Source organism: Barbus barbus (assembly GCF_936440315.1).
Source record: "Barbus barbus genome assembly, chromosome: 37".
Lineage (NCBI taxonomy): Eukaryota > Metazoa > Chordata > Actinopteri > Cypriniformes > Cyprinidae > Barbus > Barbus barbus.
In genome coordinates this window covers 17,504,173-17,523,365 of record NC_136715.1, presented here as the reverse complement: position 1 = coordinate 17,523,365, position 19,193 = coordinate 17,504,173, and the positions used below count along the sequence as shown (strand labels likewise).

At 37.4% G+C, this 19,193-nt stretch overlaps 1 protein-coding gene across 1 annotated transcript in view; it reads left to right on the top strand.

Moving 5' to 3' along the window:
• The window catches only part of LOC306857037 (inactive N-acetylated-alpha-linked acidic dipeptidase-like protein 2), a gene marked incomplete at both ends in the record, with an annotated part of 254,287 nt that overhangs the window by 167,800 nt on the left and 67,294 nt on the right, over positions 1–19,193 (top strand). Inside the window, 3 exons of the mRNA XM_079396683.1 lie at positions 4,030–4,122; positions 5,999–6,204; positions 7,371–7,499. Of these exons, the coding sequence (XP_079252809.1) occupies positions 4,030–4,122; positions 5,999–6,204; positions 7,371–7,499 (428 nt within the window). The remainder of the gene's footprint in view (positions 1–4,029; positions 4,123–5,998; positions 6,205–7,370; positions 7,500–19,193) is intronic.

Genomic DNA, 19,193 nt, shown 5'->3' with positions numbered 1-19,193 from the left:
GAGTCCCTCTTCTGTAACACCCCCCAAGATTACGTCTATAAAAATGAGCCACGTCCAAAAGGTAAAGGGGAAGGTTTTGCTACAATTTATAGCAATATTCTCAGTATTTCTCAGAGGGCAGGCTTTAAGTATAACTCGTTTGAAGTAATGGTGCTGCGTATAACATTATCTAGAGGAACGCGTGTTAGTGATGAATCCCCTGTGATGTTTGTACTGGCTACTGTATACTGGTCACCAGGGCACCACACAGACTTCCTTAAAGAATTAGTTAGTAGTGGCTGCAGATAAGGTCTTAATTGTTGGCAATTTTAATATCCATGTCGATAATGAAAAAGATACATTAGGATCAGCATTCATAGACATTCTGAACTCTATTGGGGTTAGACAACACGTTTCAGGACCTACTCATTGTCGAAATCATACTGGCACATGGAATTGATGTTAGTGGTTTTGAAATTCTGCAGCAAAGCGACGATATCTCAGATCATTATCTAGTCTTTCGACTGCGGGCGGCATATCCTTTTCCTATTTAGCACTGTGGAACAATCTACAGTACCTAACACTGTCCGGGAGGCAGACACACTCTGTCAGTTTAAGTCTAGATTAAAGACACATTTCTTTAACGTGGCTTACACATAACACACTAATACACTTCTATTATTCAAATCCATTAAAGGATTGTTAGGCTGCATTAATTAGATCAACCGGAACCGGGAACACTCCTCATAACACAATGTACTCGTTACATCGTAAGAAGAATGGCATCTACGCTAATATTTGTCTTTTTCTTTCTTATTCTGTTTCTCAGTCCGTGTCCGATTCAGATGGTGGATCGGCACTGGGAGATGATGTCTGTGGCCCTGATTGTCGGTGGAGGCCGGACACCTGGATGAGCCCCGGGGACATATCCCCAGTGAAGGGGATTTAATTTCACAGATACTATTTAAACTAAACTGAGCTAGACAATGACATCTCTGAATTCAATAATGAAATGCCTTTAACTGAAAATTGAGTGGTTAATCTTATTATTATACCTTACTGACACTCTATCCTCCAATTTGATACTCTTAAGTGCTTTGACACAATCTGTATTGTTAAAAGCGCTATATAAATAAAGGTGACACACACATACACCGATCAGGCATGACATTATGACCACTGACAGGTGAAGTGAATAACACTGATTATCTCTTCATCATGGCACCTGTTAGTGAGTGGGATATACAGTATTAGGCAGCTAGTGAACATTTTGTCTTCAAAGTTGATGTGTTAGAACAGGGATAGGCAACATCGGTCCTGGAGTGCTGATTTCCTGCAGAGTTTAGTTCCAACCCTGAAAAAAACCCTCACCTGCCTGTAGCCCGATCCTGGAGACCTTGATTAGCTTGATCAGGTGTGTTTGATTAGGGTTGGAGCTCAACTCTGCAGGATACCTGCAATCCTGGACCGACATTGCCTATCCCTGTATTAGAAGCAACAAAAATGGGCAGTGTATGGATTTGAACGAGTGTTTTCACATGTGAATAAAAGCCTAAATGAAAGTCTACACACATGTAATTTCATTTAATATTCTTAAATTGTAATTTCTGCTTTATAGGTTTAAAGGGTTCACCTAAAAATGAAAATTATGTAATTAATTACTCACCCTCATGTCGTTCCAAACCCGTAAGACCTTCGTTCATATTTGAAACACGAATTAAGGTATTTTTGATCAAATCTGAGAGCTCTCCGTCCCTCCGTAAACAGCAACGCAGCTGTATTGTTCCAGGTCCAGAAACGTAGCAAGGACATTGGTGGTTCAACCATAATTTTACGAAGCTACGAGAATACTTTTGTGTGCAAATAAAACAATAATAACATAATTTATTCAACAATTCTCCCCGAGTTACCATCTTCCGCCATTTTGGAGAGTACCCCAGAACGTAATCAACGTTGTTAACGTTCAGCATGCGCGTGATTACCTTCTTGGGAACTCTAACTCTCTAACTCGGGGCGTTATTATTGTTTTCTTTGTGCACAAATGTATTCTCGTAGCTTTGTAAAATTACAGTTGAGCCACTGATGTCACATGAACTATTTTACCGATATCCTTGCTACGTTTCTGGACCTGGGAACACTGCAGTTGTGTTGCTTTCTACAGAGGGTCAGAGAGCTCTCAGATTGTATTAAAACTATATTAATTTGTGTTCCGAAGATGAACAAAGATCTTACGGGTTTGGAATGACATGAGGGTGACTAATTAATGACAGAATTTTCATTTTTGGGTGAATTAATCCTGTAACAAATTTGAAATATTCTCTCAATTACCTTAAGTAGCCGCTGGTATGCTGGTATGCTTCTTCTCTGGTCTGTGGATCGTGTTCTTCATCACAAATGTGCTCCTATTTTTTATACAGTATATACTTCTAAGGAACATCTTATTCAAGGTCATTTATAAAACATGAGCTCCTGCAGCTGTCGACTTCTTCATTCTTTTCCTACAAGATCACTTTTTCACTTTGCTCACGCAGAGGCGCTCACCTCTCTCAATAGCCGGTAACCTCTCATACCTATTGATGATTAATGGGCAAATCTATCACACCGCGACCCGTGTGCACGCCAGCACTTTTAAATACTCCCTTACAACTGCATATACGTCTTCTACTCTTTACCCAAAGTCATTTGTGCTGTTGTCAGGGGTGATAAATGGATTTGTGGGGCTGTGTGAAGCCCACTGAATTTTTAGAGTGAATTTGATTACACTCGAAGAGAAAAAAAACCCACATCTGTACTCATCAGCGGCGTATACATCTTATGTCTGAGGTACCAAACTTCATCTTTATTCCCTGATATTCACATATCCAGGAACTAATAAAAAAACTCTTACTGTGTACATCACACACCAAGGCTGACTCATCTGCTTGCGATCCCAAGGCTTTCGTGAAAAGGAATTTTCAATTCCATCTTTGTCTTAAACCAGAAGCTTGGCCATTGCAGGATTTTTACATCTCCATGTTGGCTCAGCGATGTCGCTGTAAGAGTGAGACAGAGTGAGTGGGAGACAGAGTGGCTTTGGATGTGTACCAGCACCAGGTGTTTCTTTTTTTTATCTGCTGGGATATCAGCCTCATTGATATTCACTCGATCACACCGAGCCTTCATGTGTAATTGGTAAGAGTGTGAGCCGAATAGTGGCGGCACCTTTTCAAGCTGCTCTGATGGTGTACACGTTCTCTGCAACACGCAAACGAATGGTGAAAGCAAAGGCTATCTGCTCTTTGCCTTATAGTTTCTGTACCTATAATAGGAGTGGATTTAACAGGGAAGGATGTGACAAAAATTTGTAAGTCAATGAAGAGCTTCTTCTGGGCAATATGATCGGTGATCACATCAAAATACTGTAGAATAAGACTGATCTGTATCTAAATGGTTAGAAAAAAAAAAGAAAAAAGAGCAACACGGGAAAAAAGGGGGGAAATCAAATAGTAATGAATAATGAATAATTAAAAGAGATGCCATTAGATTTAAAAAATAAAACAAACTAAAAAGGTAGTTACTTAGTGAACCTCGGGAACAATAAGCATTTACTGGTATGTTCTGGTATCTATCTATCTGTTGTTTTTGAAAATTTAGCTGAGTAGTTGTTATTTTTGAATTTGTTTAAAAATATGTGAAATTGTGATCATTTAAATAATTCTATAAATAATTATTGAAGTTTAATAATACTGCTAATAAGAAGAATCATTTATTAATTTATTTGAAATTCAGAAAATGTATTTGAATAATTGAAATGTATTATTATTATTATTATTATTATTATTATTGTGTTGTTGTTGTTAAATATTAAATAGTACTTCCATTAGTTATATACACTTAATATATGTGTATTGTTGGATTTAGTACCAATATTTAAAAAAAAAATTATTTTGTTCTTTTTTGATTGATTGAAAACTCAACCTCTTTTTTTCTTGTAGCTGGATTTTAACTTTTGGATCGGTCAATGTTCCATAACCCTGACAAATTTGTTTGTAATTTCTGTTTGTTCCTCAGCAAGAAAAATCATAAATCTCACCATTGAAAACCAGGCATCCTTCCAGACTGTGCACAATGTTATTGGATATCTCAAAGGCAAAACCAATCCAGGTAGGTCAGCACAAATCCAAGACAGCGCTTTTGTAACGCAAATGATCATTTTACAAACCCAAAGGACTTTTTTGTCATAGTCAATGCAAGATTATTTCATTTAAATAACAAATCACTCTCATTTTAACTGTGTGATATTGCCAGCGTGTCTCAGGCATGGTTCTAAACCGATACACTCTTTGGTCTGACATAATAAAGACACAGTGATTTGTCACAGTTTAGTTATTGTATTCGTGATAGCAGAGCGAAACAAGAGTGCAATCTAAGCATTCTCTCCTTCATCCACTGAAAAAGCGCGAGTCAAGGAGGCGAATAAAGCCAAATCTGAGCCCACGTGCTGAAACAGCCCTTTTTCCTCCCAGTGCCATGACAAACTAATCTCTTAAAACAACATTTGCTGCCACTGTCCAAATGCAGGTCACTTGGCTGCCGAAAATAGGCTTTTAATTACGGACCACTATTTTCACCTTCAGGATGATTTAATCGTACGTCTGATGTAATGAAAGCATTTAATCTTTCACCCCCGCCCCTATGACTGTAAAGTCACTGTGTCTATGCATTTAAGCCCTCTGTGATTTACTTTCCAGATTTACGGCACTCTTTTCCTGTCATAATTGGTCGCCCAGTCACTAATTACATATCACAAATCATGCAGAGGCGTTCTTCTCCTTGACTTTTGTCTTTTTATAACATGTTTACCTTTCATTTATCTGGCAGTTGACTGTCTTGTTTATTTATCATTTTGATGTCATTTTAATAACTTCCCTTAAGACCGCAGTGGTACTCCCGAGTAAAGGTGGGTTACAATATTCGTTAGTTCTTTGCTCTTGTCAGCTCAATGAGCCTGTTTCTACCCTCTCTAGCTGTCAGTCAGAGGTGGCCCAGTGCCGCTTATAGCCCACGGCTAATTGCATGAAAAATTGTTTCTTTTCTGGTCTGTGTGTTGATGTACGTGAAGGCAGAGTGTGTGCAAACCTAGAGAAAGTATAACTCATACAGTATGTTTTTATAACAAGTCTCTCATGCTTACCAAGGCTGCATTTATTTGATTGGAAAAATACAGGAAAAAGAGTAATATTGTGAAAGATAATTATCTTTTAAAATAACTCTGTTCTAATTCAACATATTTTAAAATGTAATTTGTTCCTGCGATCACAAAGCTGGCTTCTCAGCAGTCATCCAACAGAAATCATTCTAATATCCTGACTTGATCAAGAAACCTTATTATTATTATTATTATTATCAATACTGAAAACAGCTGGTTAATATTTTTGTGGAAGTCGTTTTTACAGCATTTATTTGAAATATAAATCTTGTGTATAAATATAAATACTACACATTATAAATATCTTTACTGTCACTTTTGATTAATTTAATGCTTCCTTGTCTAATTGACTAATCGATTACTTCAAAATCAAATGCCTAATCAATATATATATATATATATATATATATATAACTTTGTTAATAATAATATACATTTTATCCATAAGTTTTTGTAATTCAAGCTTTTTTACTTTTTACTACTGTGCATTTTCCCCAATATTTTAATTGGTCTTATGGTTTTATGTTTAACTTCACTTAATCAACACAAATACATTAGGCTACACTAGCAAAGCTCAATGTAATGATCAGATTAGGTAGAAAATGCAACTTAATTGAGTATTACTACATTACTACACTTTTTACAGTGTGGTAAAGTTAGCGAATTGACAGGTTTCTGTTCAAATGTGCATTTCATTTATTCTATATGTAGGTTTCAGATGGCAGGAAATCTATTTAAAATATGAATTTAAAAAAGAAAAAGATCCTCCTAGTTTTCATAAGGTGGTAGTTGATTGACCCTCCGCTGTTCCCGCTCTGTTTCCCCTTGTAGATCGATATGTACTTGTTGGCAGTCGTCATGGCAGCTGGTACGAGGGTACGTTGGCGGACTGGGGGAAAGGCTCTGCAGTCATGACTCAGATCATCGCCTCCATGACGGCTCAAATCCGTGCGGGCTGGCAGCCCGACCGCACCATCGTCTTCTGCTCCTGGGGGGGGACCTCATTGGGCAACATCGGCTCCTTTGAGTGGGGGAAGGTAATATTTGACTATTCCAGCCCAGGCTGGTAAAACTTGCCTGTGGTGACATTTCTGCAAAATGATATAACATTTCTTGTACATTTTACAAAACTTTCGAGGTGAAATGTCCAACGAGTGACACTAAAAGCACATTTGGTTTTATCCAAAAAGAAATAAACATGAATCGGTCAGTGTTTTATGTTGGTTGCTGCAGGTATCACAGTTAGGAAATTAAATGTCTGGTGAGTGGCCTAAAAGGTTAATGCTTTACCGGGTGAGCTTCTAAGCAAGTTTACTATGTCAAAAAAAACTTTGTATAGGGAGCTGGTTGTGTGATGCAAAAAGTGTTTTGAGGTAAATGTGTTAAATGTGCAAGGAACCATGCAAAATTAGTATTTTCTAATCAATAATATTCCCCTGCAATCATAATTTGTATGAAAGGTAAAAAAAGGTTCTTGATGTTTTACTGTTTCTAGTGTTAATTTTAGCTAGACACTGTAGTGAATTGTATGTACAAGTTTTTTTTTTTTTTGAAGTTGGGTTATTTCTTACTTGTTAGCCTATTATTATATTGTATCAGTACAGTAAATCATATAGGAAGACAAATGAGCATGTGCACTTTATGACTTTTACACAACATCCGGGTCACATTATAGCCTACAATTTACATATATAAGCTGCATATTTTACAAATAAATATCTGCCAATGATACCTGCATCATGACCCCAAATTGAGTTTAGTAGTAGGTCAAAAGAACTTTCCTTTTTCGCTTCCTTTAGATTGACAACTAAAGCAATGGAGGAAAAACAAAAATAGTACAGATCAGCCTTGAGCAGCCGTACAAAAGCTTGCTAACATGATCAGCAAGCCACAAAGATTCAATCAGACAGATGGATGATTTTGGAGTGTTAATGAAATTATTCTGTTCGGCAAAAGAGTTTATTCTAATCAGTACCATGCAAACGTCATCATTAATTTGAAGAAGCCCCTTATAATGTCACAATAAAAGGATTGTTTTTGAGTATGAGAAAGACAGTAATGGTTCGTATTATTCACAATGCTCATTTCACAAAATTGTAGTGTCTCATTGGGGGTTACTCAGGCTTTTATGCCAAAATATCTGTCAAGGCTCTGACATATCATCAGTTGGCAGCAGATGGCTGTGTTCTGTGTGTCTGTACAGGAGAATGCAGTGGTTCTTCAGAGCAGGGCAGTGGCTTATGTCAGCCTGCACAGTCCCGTCAGAGCCCCTGGATCCCTGCAGGCCATAGCGTCACCTTCCCTTCAGCAACTGGCAACTGAAACCCAAAAGGTACTTTATAAATATTCATTTATATCCACTTGGACAAGATACTTGCAAATAGGACTTTAAATAGAGTAGATGCATATGCTGCAGAAGACGTGCGGAAAGTTTACAGAAAACCCAACCCATCACTATCATTAATGGCTGATGTTGTGTCTTGCTGTACAAATCTGTACACTGTACATTTTAATTGCTTCACACAACTTCTTCACTACAAATATGTGCACATAGCCTAGACTTCCTAAAAAGACATAGGGTCGGTTGTTTGTATGTTTGTTTGTATTCATTCATTTATTTGTTTGTTTGTCTGTCTGAGTTTTAGTTGCTTCACATAACCCCTTTACTACAAATATGTTCACATGGCCTAGACTCCCTCAAAAGACATGGGGTCAGTTATTTGTTTGTTTGTTTGTTTATTTGTTTGTATTTATTTTAGTTTGTTTGTCTGTCTGTCTTTTTTTCTTTTTTTATTGCTTTGCATAACCCCCTTACTACAAATATGTACACATGGCCTAGACTCCCCAAAACGTACATAGGGTCGGTTGTTTGTATGTTTGTTTGTTTGTTTGTAGGCATGTATGTTTTTATTTATTTATAAGTCTTCACATCCCCTTTTACTAAAAACCTGCACACGTGGCCTAGACTCCCCCAAAAAGATATAAGGCTTAGTTGCTTACTTAGTTCAATTGTTATGGTCAAAGAAAAATATAATCTGGCAGTATTGCTAGAATATGTACGTACAGTCTATTTTTGAGAATGTCTTATATTTAATTCAGTTGTTTACATGTAATATCACCTTACTTTCTTCTTGCTGTCTGCTATTTTTAATGCAAATATATTCATTTTGGTTAATATATTTGTAGTAGGAAAGAAAAAGTAATTGTCTTGGCAAAGGGCACCATCTTATTTTATTTAAATGTAAAGTGGCATGTGATTGACTGTACACTTTAAAGTTAAGGGGAATTTGACAGTGTGCACACAACTTCTTGCATAAAACCTCTCTGCTGCATCTCATTTACAGTGAACACTGAGTCTGAGTTATGCATTCAGATGTCATTTCCAATAATGTGAGACATAACTCATCTAACTTATCTAACCTTAATATAGCTCTTGTGTTCTGCTAAAGTTTCCGGATATATGGAGCGTCTTACTCATTCTGACAGGTTCATTTATGATTTGTGTGAATATATTATAGTTTGTCAGAAATGATGACTGAACTCTTTAAAAAGCTTAGTATTGCCTTGCTTATTAACTCTGTGTAATTTTAAGGCAACTTCAGTGAGTTTTAACTCATACTGTCAGCCTCTTTAGCATCAGGTAATTGTACCAGATGTGAATAGAGCAACAGAAAAGGTTAATACAATTAAATATTGACAATGTATCAGTTGCTTTGTATAGCGTGCTGTAGGTCAGAGGCCCTGATCCAATGACTGCATGCCCTATTATTTTAAAGCAGACAATAATTTTCTTCATTAACCTAAATGCCAGTCCACCTGTGACATTTCAACCTAATAAAGTAAGCTCTGATCTGCACCGCTGCCACTATCGGAATCTCTCCTGCAAAACTTCTAAGAAAGAAATGGCATGAGTTCAGTGGAATAATTATTTCCCTTATCATCTGGCCATAATATTTGTAAAGTAGTTCACTGGGGAAATAGGAGTTGATGAGCATGTGCTCTGATGTGAATAGGCAGAGAGGACTCAGGATGATGTTTTGAAATATGGCTTGCAACTAACGCTAAGCACCTGTTTGAAAAGCAGCTAGAGATGGAATTGTGTGCATATACACTATATTGCCAAAAGTATTGGGTCACCCCCTTCTAATGAGCATGTTTGACTACTTTAGTCATTTCTATGAGTACAAATCTTAATGTTAAAGCATATAATGATATTCTAGGGAATTGTGTGCTTCTAATTTTATAGCAACAGTTTGGACAGGACCCTTTTCTATTCTAACATGACAGTGTCTCTGTGTATAAGGCACGGTTCAAAAAGACATGATTGATTCAGTCAGTGTGGAAGAACTTGACTGGTCTGCAGAAAGCCAAGTCCTGATCCCAGCTGAACACCTCTGGTGTGACTTTATATGCAGACCTTGAGCCAAAAACTCATCACCAAACACTGATTCCATTTATTTATTATAGCATAGTTCTGTTTTTTGGTTTCTCTACACACTCACACGAAGAACTTTCAGTGAGACAAATCTGAAATGTCTTTGAATGCTCTGAATTATTTGAACTGAGATAGTCTTAGTTAAGTTATCTCGATCAAGATGCTATTCAAAGTCTCTTTTGAAGTTTGAGGTAAATGGCCGTCTTGACAAACAAAACTTAAATGTCCATTAAAAATAAAAATAAATAAAATCACCTTGAATGTGAATGCACAAACTCTTGTTTATCCGATATGCAAATTCTACCTGCTGTCTTGTAGTGTGATCACAACAAGGAGGAAAACTGTTTAGCATCAGCACTTTTCATTGTCTAAAAGTCCAGCTCCATGGCCCTATGCCTCCCCACCAATCAGTCTCTGTCTTTCAGTAAATTGATAATGGCTTATGCTAATTGCTGTTGTCCTGTCAGAGCCTTCGACGCAATGAGACACACGATGCCCTCATTAGCATGCTAATTGAATGGAATACCATCCAATCAAAGATGCACAGGGACTGTTTGAGGATGACTTGGATGAATGACTTCCAATTGTCAGGTGCGATAAAAGAAAGGTTCATTTTTGTTTTTATGAAGTGATTATTATTCTTTTATTCTGCTTAAATCAATATCACAGTCCTTTATCCCAGTGTCCCAGTGCTACATTATTAACCAGATGCCTCACGTGAGGTTTTTCATTTCAGCCATCAGTTTATCCCTTGGTGGCATTAAAATCTCTCGCCAGCACTTACTTTGTTATGTGACCCCTTGCCTCTAATAGTACATGCAGTTTTTCCAGTCATCTTGGATTGCTGTATTTGTGCAATTTATCTTTTGAAGACGTTCTCTTGGAGGCATCAGGTATCCACAACACTTTCAATATTTTGAGACGTGGTAACAACACTATAAATCATGTTAGAGCTATGGAAGTAATATATTCCACTTATCTTGCTTTGCAGCTGTCTTTGGAATAGAGATGCTACTGCGGTGATGTTTTGAATGGGTGCTCTGGAACCAATTATAATAAAGGAAGTACTTCTGTTGGGATTACAGAGCAAAACACAAAGTAAATTGAAAGACTTTTTATTGTTTAATTGGGTATTGTTGTAGCAACATGTGCGTGTCTGTCTATTTTAAACTGAAATTACACAGGGAGAAGAACAAACGATGAGGTATAATGTTTTGAGTGGGAAAACCTGTGAGTTTTGACGTGACGGGGAATGGTGGAATTTGATTTGGAAGGAAGCATGTTTATTTGACCATCCCAAATTTAATTGAATGGTTCAATTCATTAAACACAGTGGGTCAATCCAATGCAGTACCTTAAAAACTGAATATGCTTTTGTTATAAATTTAGTCATTTCAGAAAGCATTTCATTTTGAAAAGGATATACTTGAAGTTAAATTTGATATTTTTAACCACCTATTAAAATTTGCCTAATGTGCCAATTTATGTATTTTAACAGGATTAAAGGAATAATTGAAGAATGACAATTTACTGAAAATTTACATCACCATTACGTCACTTGCTCACCATTGGATCCTCTTCAATGAAAGGGTGCCACCGAATGAGTCCAAACAGTTGGTAAAAACATTATAATAATCCAAAGTAATCCACACCACTTCAGTCCATCAAAGAGTATTTTGTGAAGCGAAAAGCTGTGTGTTTGTAATGAACAAATCCATCGTTAAGACATTTTTTAACTTTAACTTCAAACCATTACTTCTGGCTAAAATATGAGTCCTCTATCTATAATATTGCTTTCTCCGGTGAAAAGGACATCTCGTCTGAATCAGGAGAGAAGTATGCAAAGATCAAGCACAGTTCACAAATAAAAACTGTTCTGAACAAATATATTGGTGGATTTTGATGTGAGAGGATTCTTTCACTGGATGAAGCAAAATTATGGATTATGGTTTATGGGTTTATACTTTGGCCAGAAGTGACAGTTTACAGTTTAAATGCCTTAACAATGGATTTGTTTCCTACAGACATGCCGTTTTTTTTTTTTTTTGCTTCACAAAGATTTAATTGATCGACGGAAGTCATGTGCATTACTTGTGGATTATTTTGATGTCAAACAGCTGACTGTTTTATGTAACTTTTTTTTTTTAGATTAGGTATTTTAAAACCTGTTAATCTTAAAGTAATCCTCTCTAAAATCCATATCTCTTACACCTAAGTAAAATGCAGTAGTCTATTTCATAGAATGTTTTTTTCTTCTTCTTTCAGACAGCTCAAAATATAGGTCACATTCACATTTACACAACTTTTGCCACAAATACTACATGCTATTTTTTTTTTCAAGTTTAAATATGATTTCACTATGATCATAATGTGAGCTGCACTAAATAATGATCAAGGCAAGTTTGTTTCATTATTTATGTGTCCTAAGCAATATATATCAGCACACACTGTTGTCTCTGACAGATAAAGGACATCAGATCTTGTGCTCTTAGTAATAACCTTGGGATTTGTTACAAGGCCCACCTTCTATTCCCTCCCACGCTATACCTCATATTAGTTCACATAAAACTGACCTATATAAAATGTGACAGCACAAATGTATTCAGATGTGAAATGTTTAGAGAACATCAGTATAAAGGCCTTTCCACACTGAGCGGCATGCGAAAATGCGAGGCGAATCGCCTGCGAATGTTGCTTTCACACCGAGCGCGAAACGAATGTTCGCCTTCTGCTAATTCACGCCTGCATGCTAGAGGGCGCCGACCAACAATGTTTTTTTTCTTCATGTAGCGTTTGATTCCAAGTAGGGCTCACTGCATCCTGCGGTGGACATCCAACCCTGCCCACATCCACGTGTGACATCATAAGCCACGCCCATACCAATACAGCCACGCCCACGTCAACATGTTACGTCAGAAACCACGCACCCTATCATATACGTCACCACTTGTGATTCCCCATCGCAGTACTGGAGAAACCCGGAAGTGAAGTTATGTCAAAGCAATTTACAGTTTCAGGGATCTAAATACAATAATGTTGCTTTTTGTTTTACTAATACACGTTTTCTTATTTCTTTAAAGGACGTCTAGGCTAAAATGGCACAACTTAAGTCTAATATATTTAGTATGCCTAATGTTCGGAGCTGATTTCATCATCACAACAGCCTGTAAAATATTTGCATTGGTTGATTAAATTAGGCTAATTGTAATAAAAGAAACGCTACACCTTACCTTATTCATATATGTAATGAGATAATTTCTAATTTATTACTATTGAGTTTAAATTACCTAAGACACCTATTAAATTTATCAAATTTAAAGGGGACAATTAGATTGTGTTATTGTAAAAGTCGCAACACATTGTTATAATTGTCATTTAATTTTCTAAAGATATGTTGTTCTACTTATCGTCAATTGTAAACATTTGAATGATAGGACTGACAGTTCTTCATATGCAGTACGATACACATACATATGCTAAATAGAGATTGCTTGCTTTGATAGATTATAACAAGTAACATGGCATTGACATTCAGGCCTTGTTCATCAACAAACCTTAATATGAAGTGTGTCCAGGTCCTCCACATATTTAAAGATGAAAAAACAGACATCCCTTGCTTCATTTGGTGTTTTTATATTTATTATTTTACAAAAATAATTCAATTTAAAATTTTACAAAAAAATATATGTTCTATAAGAGATATGTTCCAACTATCATAAATGAACTGCTGAATGATCAGATAAATAGTTCTTTAAGTGCAGTACACATACATACATAAGCTACATAGAGAGATTCCTTGCCTTGTTAAGATTATTCACAGAAACATGGCATGGACTTTCAAGCCTTGTTCAGCAATACAATTTGATATAAATGTGTCCAGCTCGTCCGGATACTCAAACAATCAGAATATTGTATTGTACAGATGTGCTATATACAAATTATGCAAGGGAATGTGGATAGTTGTGTATGATATATTAAATCAAAAACATATGTATAATAAATATAAGTATGGATAGTTTGGTATTGCACATGTTTTATTGCACAGTGGGGAGAACATTTAACTGTTTGTGAGGTAGATGGCCTGAGGGAAGAAACTGTTCCTGTGCTGGTCATTCTGGTGCTCGGAGCTCTGTAGCGTCGACCAGACAGCAGCAGGGAGTGGAGGGAGTGTGTTGGATGTGAGGGGTAAGTACAGTTCTTGGAGAGTGGGGAGGGTTGTACCAGTGATTCGCTCAGCAGTCCGGACTACTCTCCGTAGTCTTCTGAGGTCAGATTTGGTAGCTGAGCTGAACCAGACAGTTATTGAAGTGCAGAGGATGGATTCAATTATGGCAGAGTAGAACTGTTCCAGCAGCTCCTGTGGCAGGTTGAACTTCCTCAGCTGGCGAAGGAAATACAACCTCTGCTGGGCCTTTTTAAAAATGGACTCAATGTGATTGGACTCAATGTGAGAATAGTCTGTTCTTAAATACCAACAATAACAAGAACTCGGCATTCACTTTTCTCTCTTGCGGAAAAAGTCCTCTACTTCTGTGTTTTTACGCTCATGCTCAATACAGTCTTCTGAGCTTTTAGCGCCTTTTGGGTAACAGCAGTTGCTCTGGTCATGTGATGTAATGCTCAAATCTTATTGGACTGCCCGTGTTTTCACTGTGCAGAACTCAAAAGATTTGTTGGACTGGACGAAAAAAAAAAATGTTGGTGCGCGAATGTTCGCGGTCTGTGTGGAAGCATCCATAGGAAGCTATTGTTTTATTCCCGTGCGTCATCGCGTGCAAAATTCGTTTCGCTTTTTCGCGTTCAGTGTGGAAAGGCCTTTAACATGTAATCCTCTTCCAAAAAAAAAAAAAAACAGTAAGTCCATTTTGATTATAGAGAAATGCAGATTGCTATACAAGGAGCCTGAATGTGTTTATCAAAGGTAAGCATCAACATATTTTGTTATTTTGTTGATCCTGGATCAACATTATTGTCCAAAATTATAGATCTAACCCTATCCCTAACCCTAAACCTAACCCTACCCATAATTTATCGTTGAATTTATAAATTATGGTTGAATAACAAGGGTGTAGAAGCAACTCTGATAATAAGGCTAAAATTGACATTTCCTGTAAACTTATCCCCCAATTCTGATTGGTTGATTGGAATGTCCTTTCAACTTGGATGTTGATCCAGGAACATGTAAATCAACCAATAACAGATCATTTTGTTCTGCTTCAAGTTTAGGGTGTGAAAATGTAAAGTCAATGTCACTATAACAACAGACTGGCACGCAACCGATAAATCATTCATTAAAGAATGTTGTGCAAATTTACTTTACATACTGTACTTTTGAAAATCTGGGGTTTAGTCGATCTTGTTGTCACAGTTGTAAATACAGCAGCTTTTTTCTTTCATGAGTTGGTTTGCCATCATGATGACTTTGTTTTCACGTGGACCGTCAAAGAACACAACACACACATCTCCTAGAAATCTAATTCAACAACTTTGAAACTCCGGAAATGTTTCTATTTTGTTTGCCTTATATGCATCAACATTCAACCAACAACCCATGGGTGTGATGTCTGAGGCTGAGACTGCATCTGTGGTGTAGATGCCTGCTGTTTCTCTCTGAGTTCATCAAGTGCATTCTGTTTTATTTTTCGGGCTTTTGTAATAAAACCGTAATCTAGCTAAATGTGAATTTCTGTTCTCAAGAGTAATCATCTGCCTCTGCACATATCACACCAACCGTATTATCTCAGCATTTTACCCCTGCAGAATTGGAATTCAAGCCACCTATACATGCTGCATTTCATTTTCTGTCAGTGCACACTGGCTTTCTTTTCATGACTTGAAAAGAAGACGAAATACTCTTTGAAAGACTCTTTCTCTCAAAATGAAAACATTCTAAGCATTTACTCTCTTTGAAACAGTCTAAAAAGCTTGGCTTTGCCTCAGACTCAGTGCAAGTGCTGGTCAAAACATCTCAGTGATGGACTACAACAAAATAAGAGGAACTGGAACATTGGAGCAGTCTGACATTTTTGACAAGCTTGTGAATGATAGATTACTGACCTTAGCAGACCCGTGGTCAATACTGTAAAAACCAACCAAGGATTGTGTTTCAGACTCACATGCATCTGATAACCCCAACATCTGATAATGCAGCCCGGCATGCTTTTGTCACTGTTACCTGAATTCCTTCTTGTGCATCAAGAGCCACTGATCACACTTGACTTAATCTGCCAGTATAGCCAATGACACAACCAGAAGGCAGGTCCACTGAGGGCGGACTCTTCCAAGGAAATCATGTGGCAGGACCGAATGCGCAGCTGCCCCCAGCAGTCTGTTGGGCTGTAACTCTTCATTCTGTGGCACCGTGGTCCTGTCACTCAACACTTCATAAAAGCCCGGTCGGGTCCCCAGCACGATAACATCATACGCCATTCTCTAGATTAGACCCTTTTCACTGGGATTTCATCAAGATAATGCATGTTTTGTGTGTGTGTCATGACGCGCTAATTGCAAGCCATTAGTGAAAGCATTTGGCAGGCTTTGGAGGAAGGCGTTTTATGCATACAGTCTTAGATTTCTGTAACAGTGAGTTCATTGTCACCCAGCTCTATTCAATAGAAATGGGGCTTTCTGTTACCCACAATTGTCTCTTCCTGTATTCCGTTTTTCAATGAAAGGAAGATAGATTACTCCTTTGTGATTAAATGACATCATGTCAGATTTCATTTTTTAACCATTTTGTGTGTCTCACTGTGAAGTGTATAATCTAAAAATATATTAGAGTGATTTCTGAAGAGTAATGATGCTGAAAATGCAGCATTGCCAACACAGGACATTATATTTTGAAATAACGTTGGTTGGTCCAGTTATGCTGTCACATCACAAAGTCACTTGTCTTTTTTGATGCACATTAAGGAATTTGTTAGGTAAAATTGTTTATGTGCATGTTTTCTTATCAGATAAGACATTAATCTGACTTAGTTGAGCGCATACGTTTTTATGGGCATTTTTTAGAATTTAGTGCATCTTGGCGTTTTGCTTTTTTTTTTTTTTATCACACATATCACACAATTTGTTATCAAACATTGATATCACACAATTTGCACAGCTAGTGTTGAAAACGGTTGTGCTGATTAGTATTTTTGTGGAAACCATGTATGTGTGTATATTTCATAGGTTAGTGAACATCTGTAAGCCTGACCTCTTTGTATGATTGGTTGAGCTCTTAAATGGGCGGGACTTCTGATAAACTATTAATAACTCTGAGATATAGTACTTAGAAATGTAGTACCTGAAGTCTGAACATTTTGTGTTTTGTATTCCTAATTGTGTAGTTTGGGAGCACGGCTGTGATTCCTCACTCCCACTTCACCACTGGCAGAAACATAAAATTTCTTTCATGTAAGAGTTTTCAATCCCCATTTCACAGTAATAAAAAAGAGCTCCTGCCCTGTTTGTCTCTTGAGTTGCAAGCTATATGAGTAGCAAGCACTAAACACTAAAATGTAGTCACTAAACTGGGGGGGGGGGGGTTCCCTCGCAGAATGAAATGAAATAAAATAAAATGACTTCTGTAGTAAATGCCGCTTACATTGTGTTACATCAGTCATGCATTCATTGAGATTTGATTGCTTACATTCACAGCAATCATGACTAGGCAAAAAATGGCATGTTTTACTTCTATAATGAGTTTTGTAGAAATTTGTGGATCATTTTCCAGCCAAATGCATTGCATTTGAAACACTGCAGTGCCTCGCACTAGATTAAATCATTTCCTTGCATTAACCGTCTTAGATTTGTGCTTAACCACACAGAGATCTTATCGATTGAATAAAGAGTGCAGCATAGGGCCTGATCACAGATGTTGGAGATCATTCATCACCGTAGCATGTGCGGAACGGCCGGGCTGTGCTCCCACACTGGAGGCCACGATGTGATTTCAGGTGCTCCCTTCCTGTATTAGTGATGCTGTCTGCACAAGTACATGGTTTATCACTTCAGCTGGCAATCAATTAGTTCTCAATCAATAGCCTCTCGCTGGCCAACAGGCAACAAATTAGCAGCCTCTCTCAGCTCGCACTACACTTGTTTATCCCAGGAACCTGTTTTTCATCAGGAATCTAACCCGCTCCCCTGGCAGCTCAAGCTCGAAGTTTTGCCACGTGTATCCAGGTGTTTAATTAAAGAAATATATCACGAGAAAACATTTAAGGTCTTTTGGTACTAGACAAATGGATGTTTCTGTGTTTAAAAAAAGGGTCACTTACGAGGAATGAATGATGGGCACGAAAACAGAGCAGACGCTAAAAGCTGTTAATTACTAGGTTTCATTCTGAAAGCAGTAATGTCAATTTCTGTCTAATAACTAGTTGTCGTAAAACAGGAAAAACTTTTTTTTTTTTTACTGAGCATCGCAGCATCACATTTCAAAATTTCATATGTAACTGCCACTGGAGACACTTTCAAATGATTTCCATTACTCTTTCAATTTAAATGGATGCATTAGGCAGAAAAGAAGCTTTATTTGTCCTCTCATTTTAAAAGGCTCCAGTGCGCCACCATCTGTACATTGATGGAAGATCTCTCACATTATGCACAGTGACACCCTTCTTGTTGTTTTTTTAAATGAGCTCAGTCTTATTCATCCATTTTGTCTCTTCTTTTTATAAATGTATCAGCGGTTCCAATTCCACTTCTCTGCAAATTCCAAAGGTCACCTTCTCTGAGAATAAATTATCTCCACAATGCAAGGTCATTCTCCGTCTCTAGCGCATTCAGAAGGAGATAACAGTTTTGTTCGCAGATTTGCTGGCCCTTCTTTCTCTCTCAATCTCCCCTGCTTTCTCACTGTCGTTTTATCTTTGTGCTGTGAGAAATTTTAGTTTGATGGCATATTTTGTCAAATAGTCATTTTGCAGCTGTGAATTGATGTATTATTTCAGGTACCTCTTACTGTATGCAGTGATTTTCCCATTCATTGCAAAACAGTTTTATCACACACAGCCTCTGACTAAAATAACGGTGTACAGCAAACAGTGGAAAGCATTTAGGGAAAGATCTGGCCATTCTGGGTGCTTCTTCAACCATTTCATTAACAATTTTATACAATAAATACTCATAAAACACATTTTGACACTATTTGGCACTATTTAATTTGTACACTAATAATGGTCATACTTATCTATCTGTCTGTCTGTCTGTCTGTCTGTATGTCTGTCAGATGTCTGCCTGTCTGTATGTCTGTCAGATGTCTGTCTGTCTGTCTGTCTGTCTGTCTGCCTGCCTGCCTGTCTGTCTGTCTGCCTGTCTGTATGTCTGTCAGATGTCTGTCTGTCTGTCTGCCTGTCTGCCTGTCTGTATGTCTGTCTGTCAGATGTATGTCTGTCTGTCTGTCTGCCTGCCTGGCTGTCTGTATGTCTGTCAGATGTCTGTCTCTGTCTGTCTGTCTATGCATGCCATCTCCACCTGTGTGTGTGTGTGTGTGATTCCAAAACGCTTTAAATACGTTTTGATTAATTTGAGTAAAAACGTGTTTTCTTTACCAAGAAAGTGGCAAGATGAAAACCACTATTTTATATTTCAAACTTTCACATT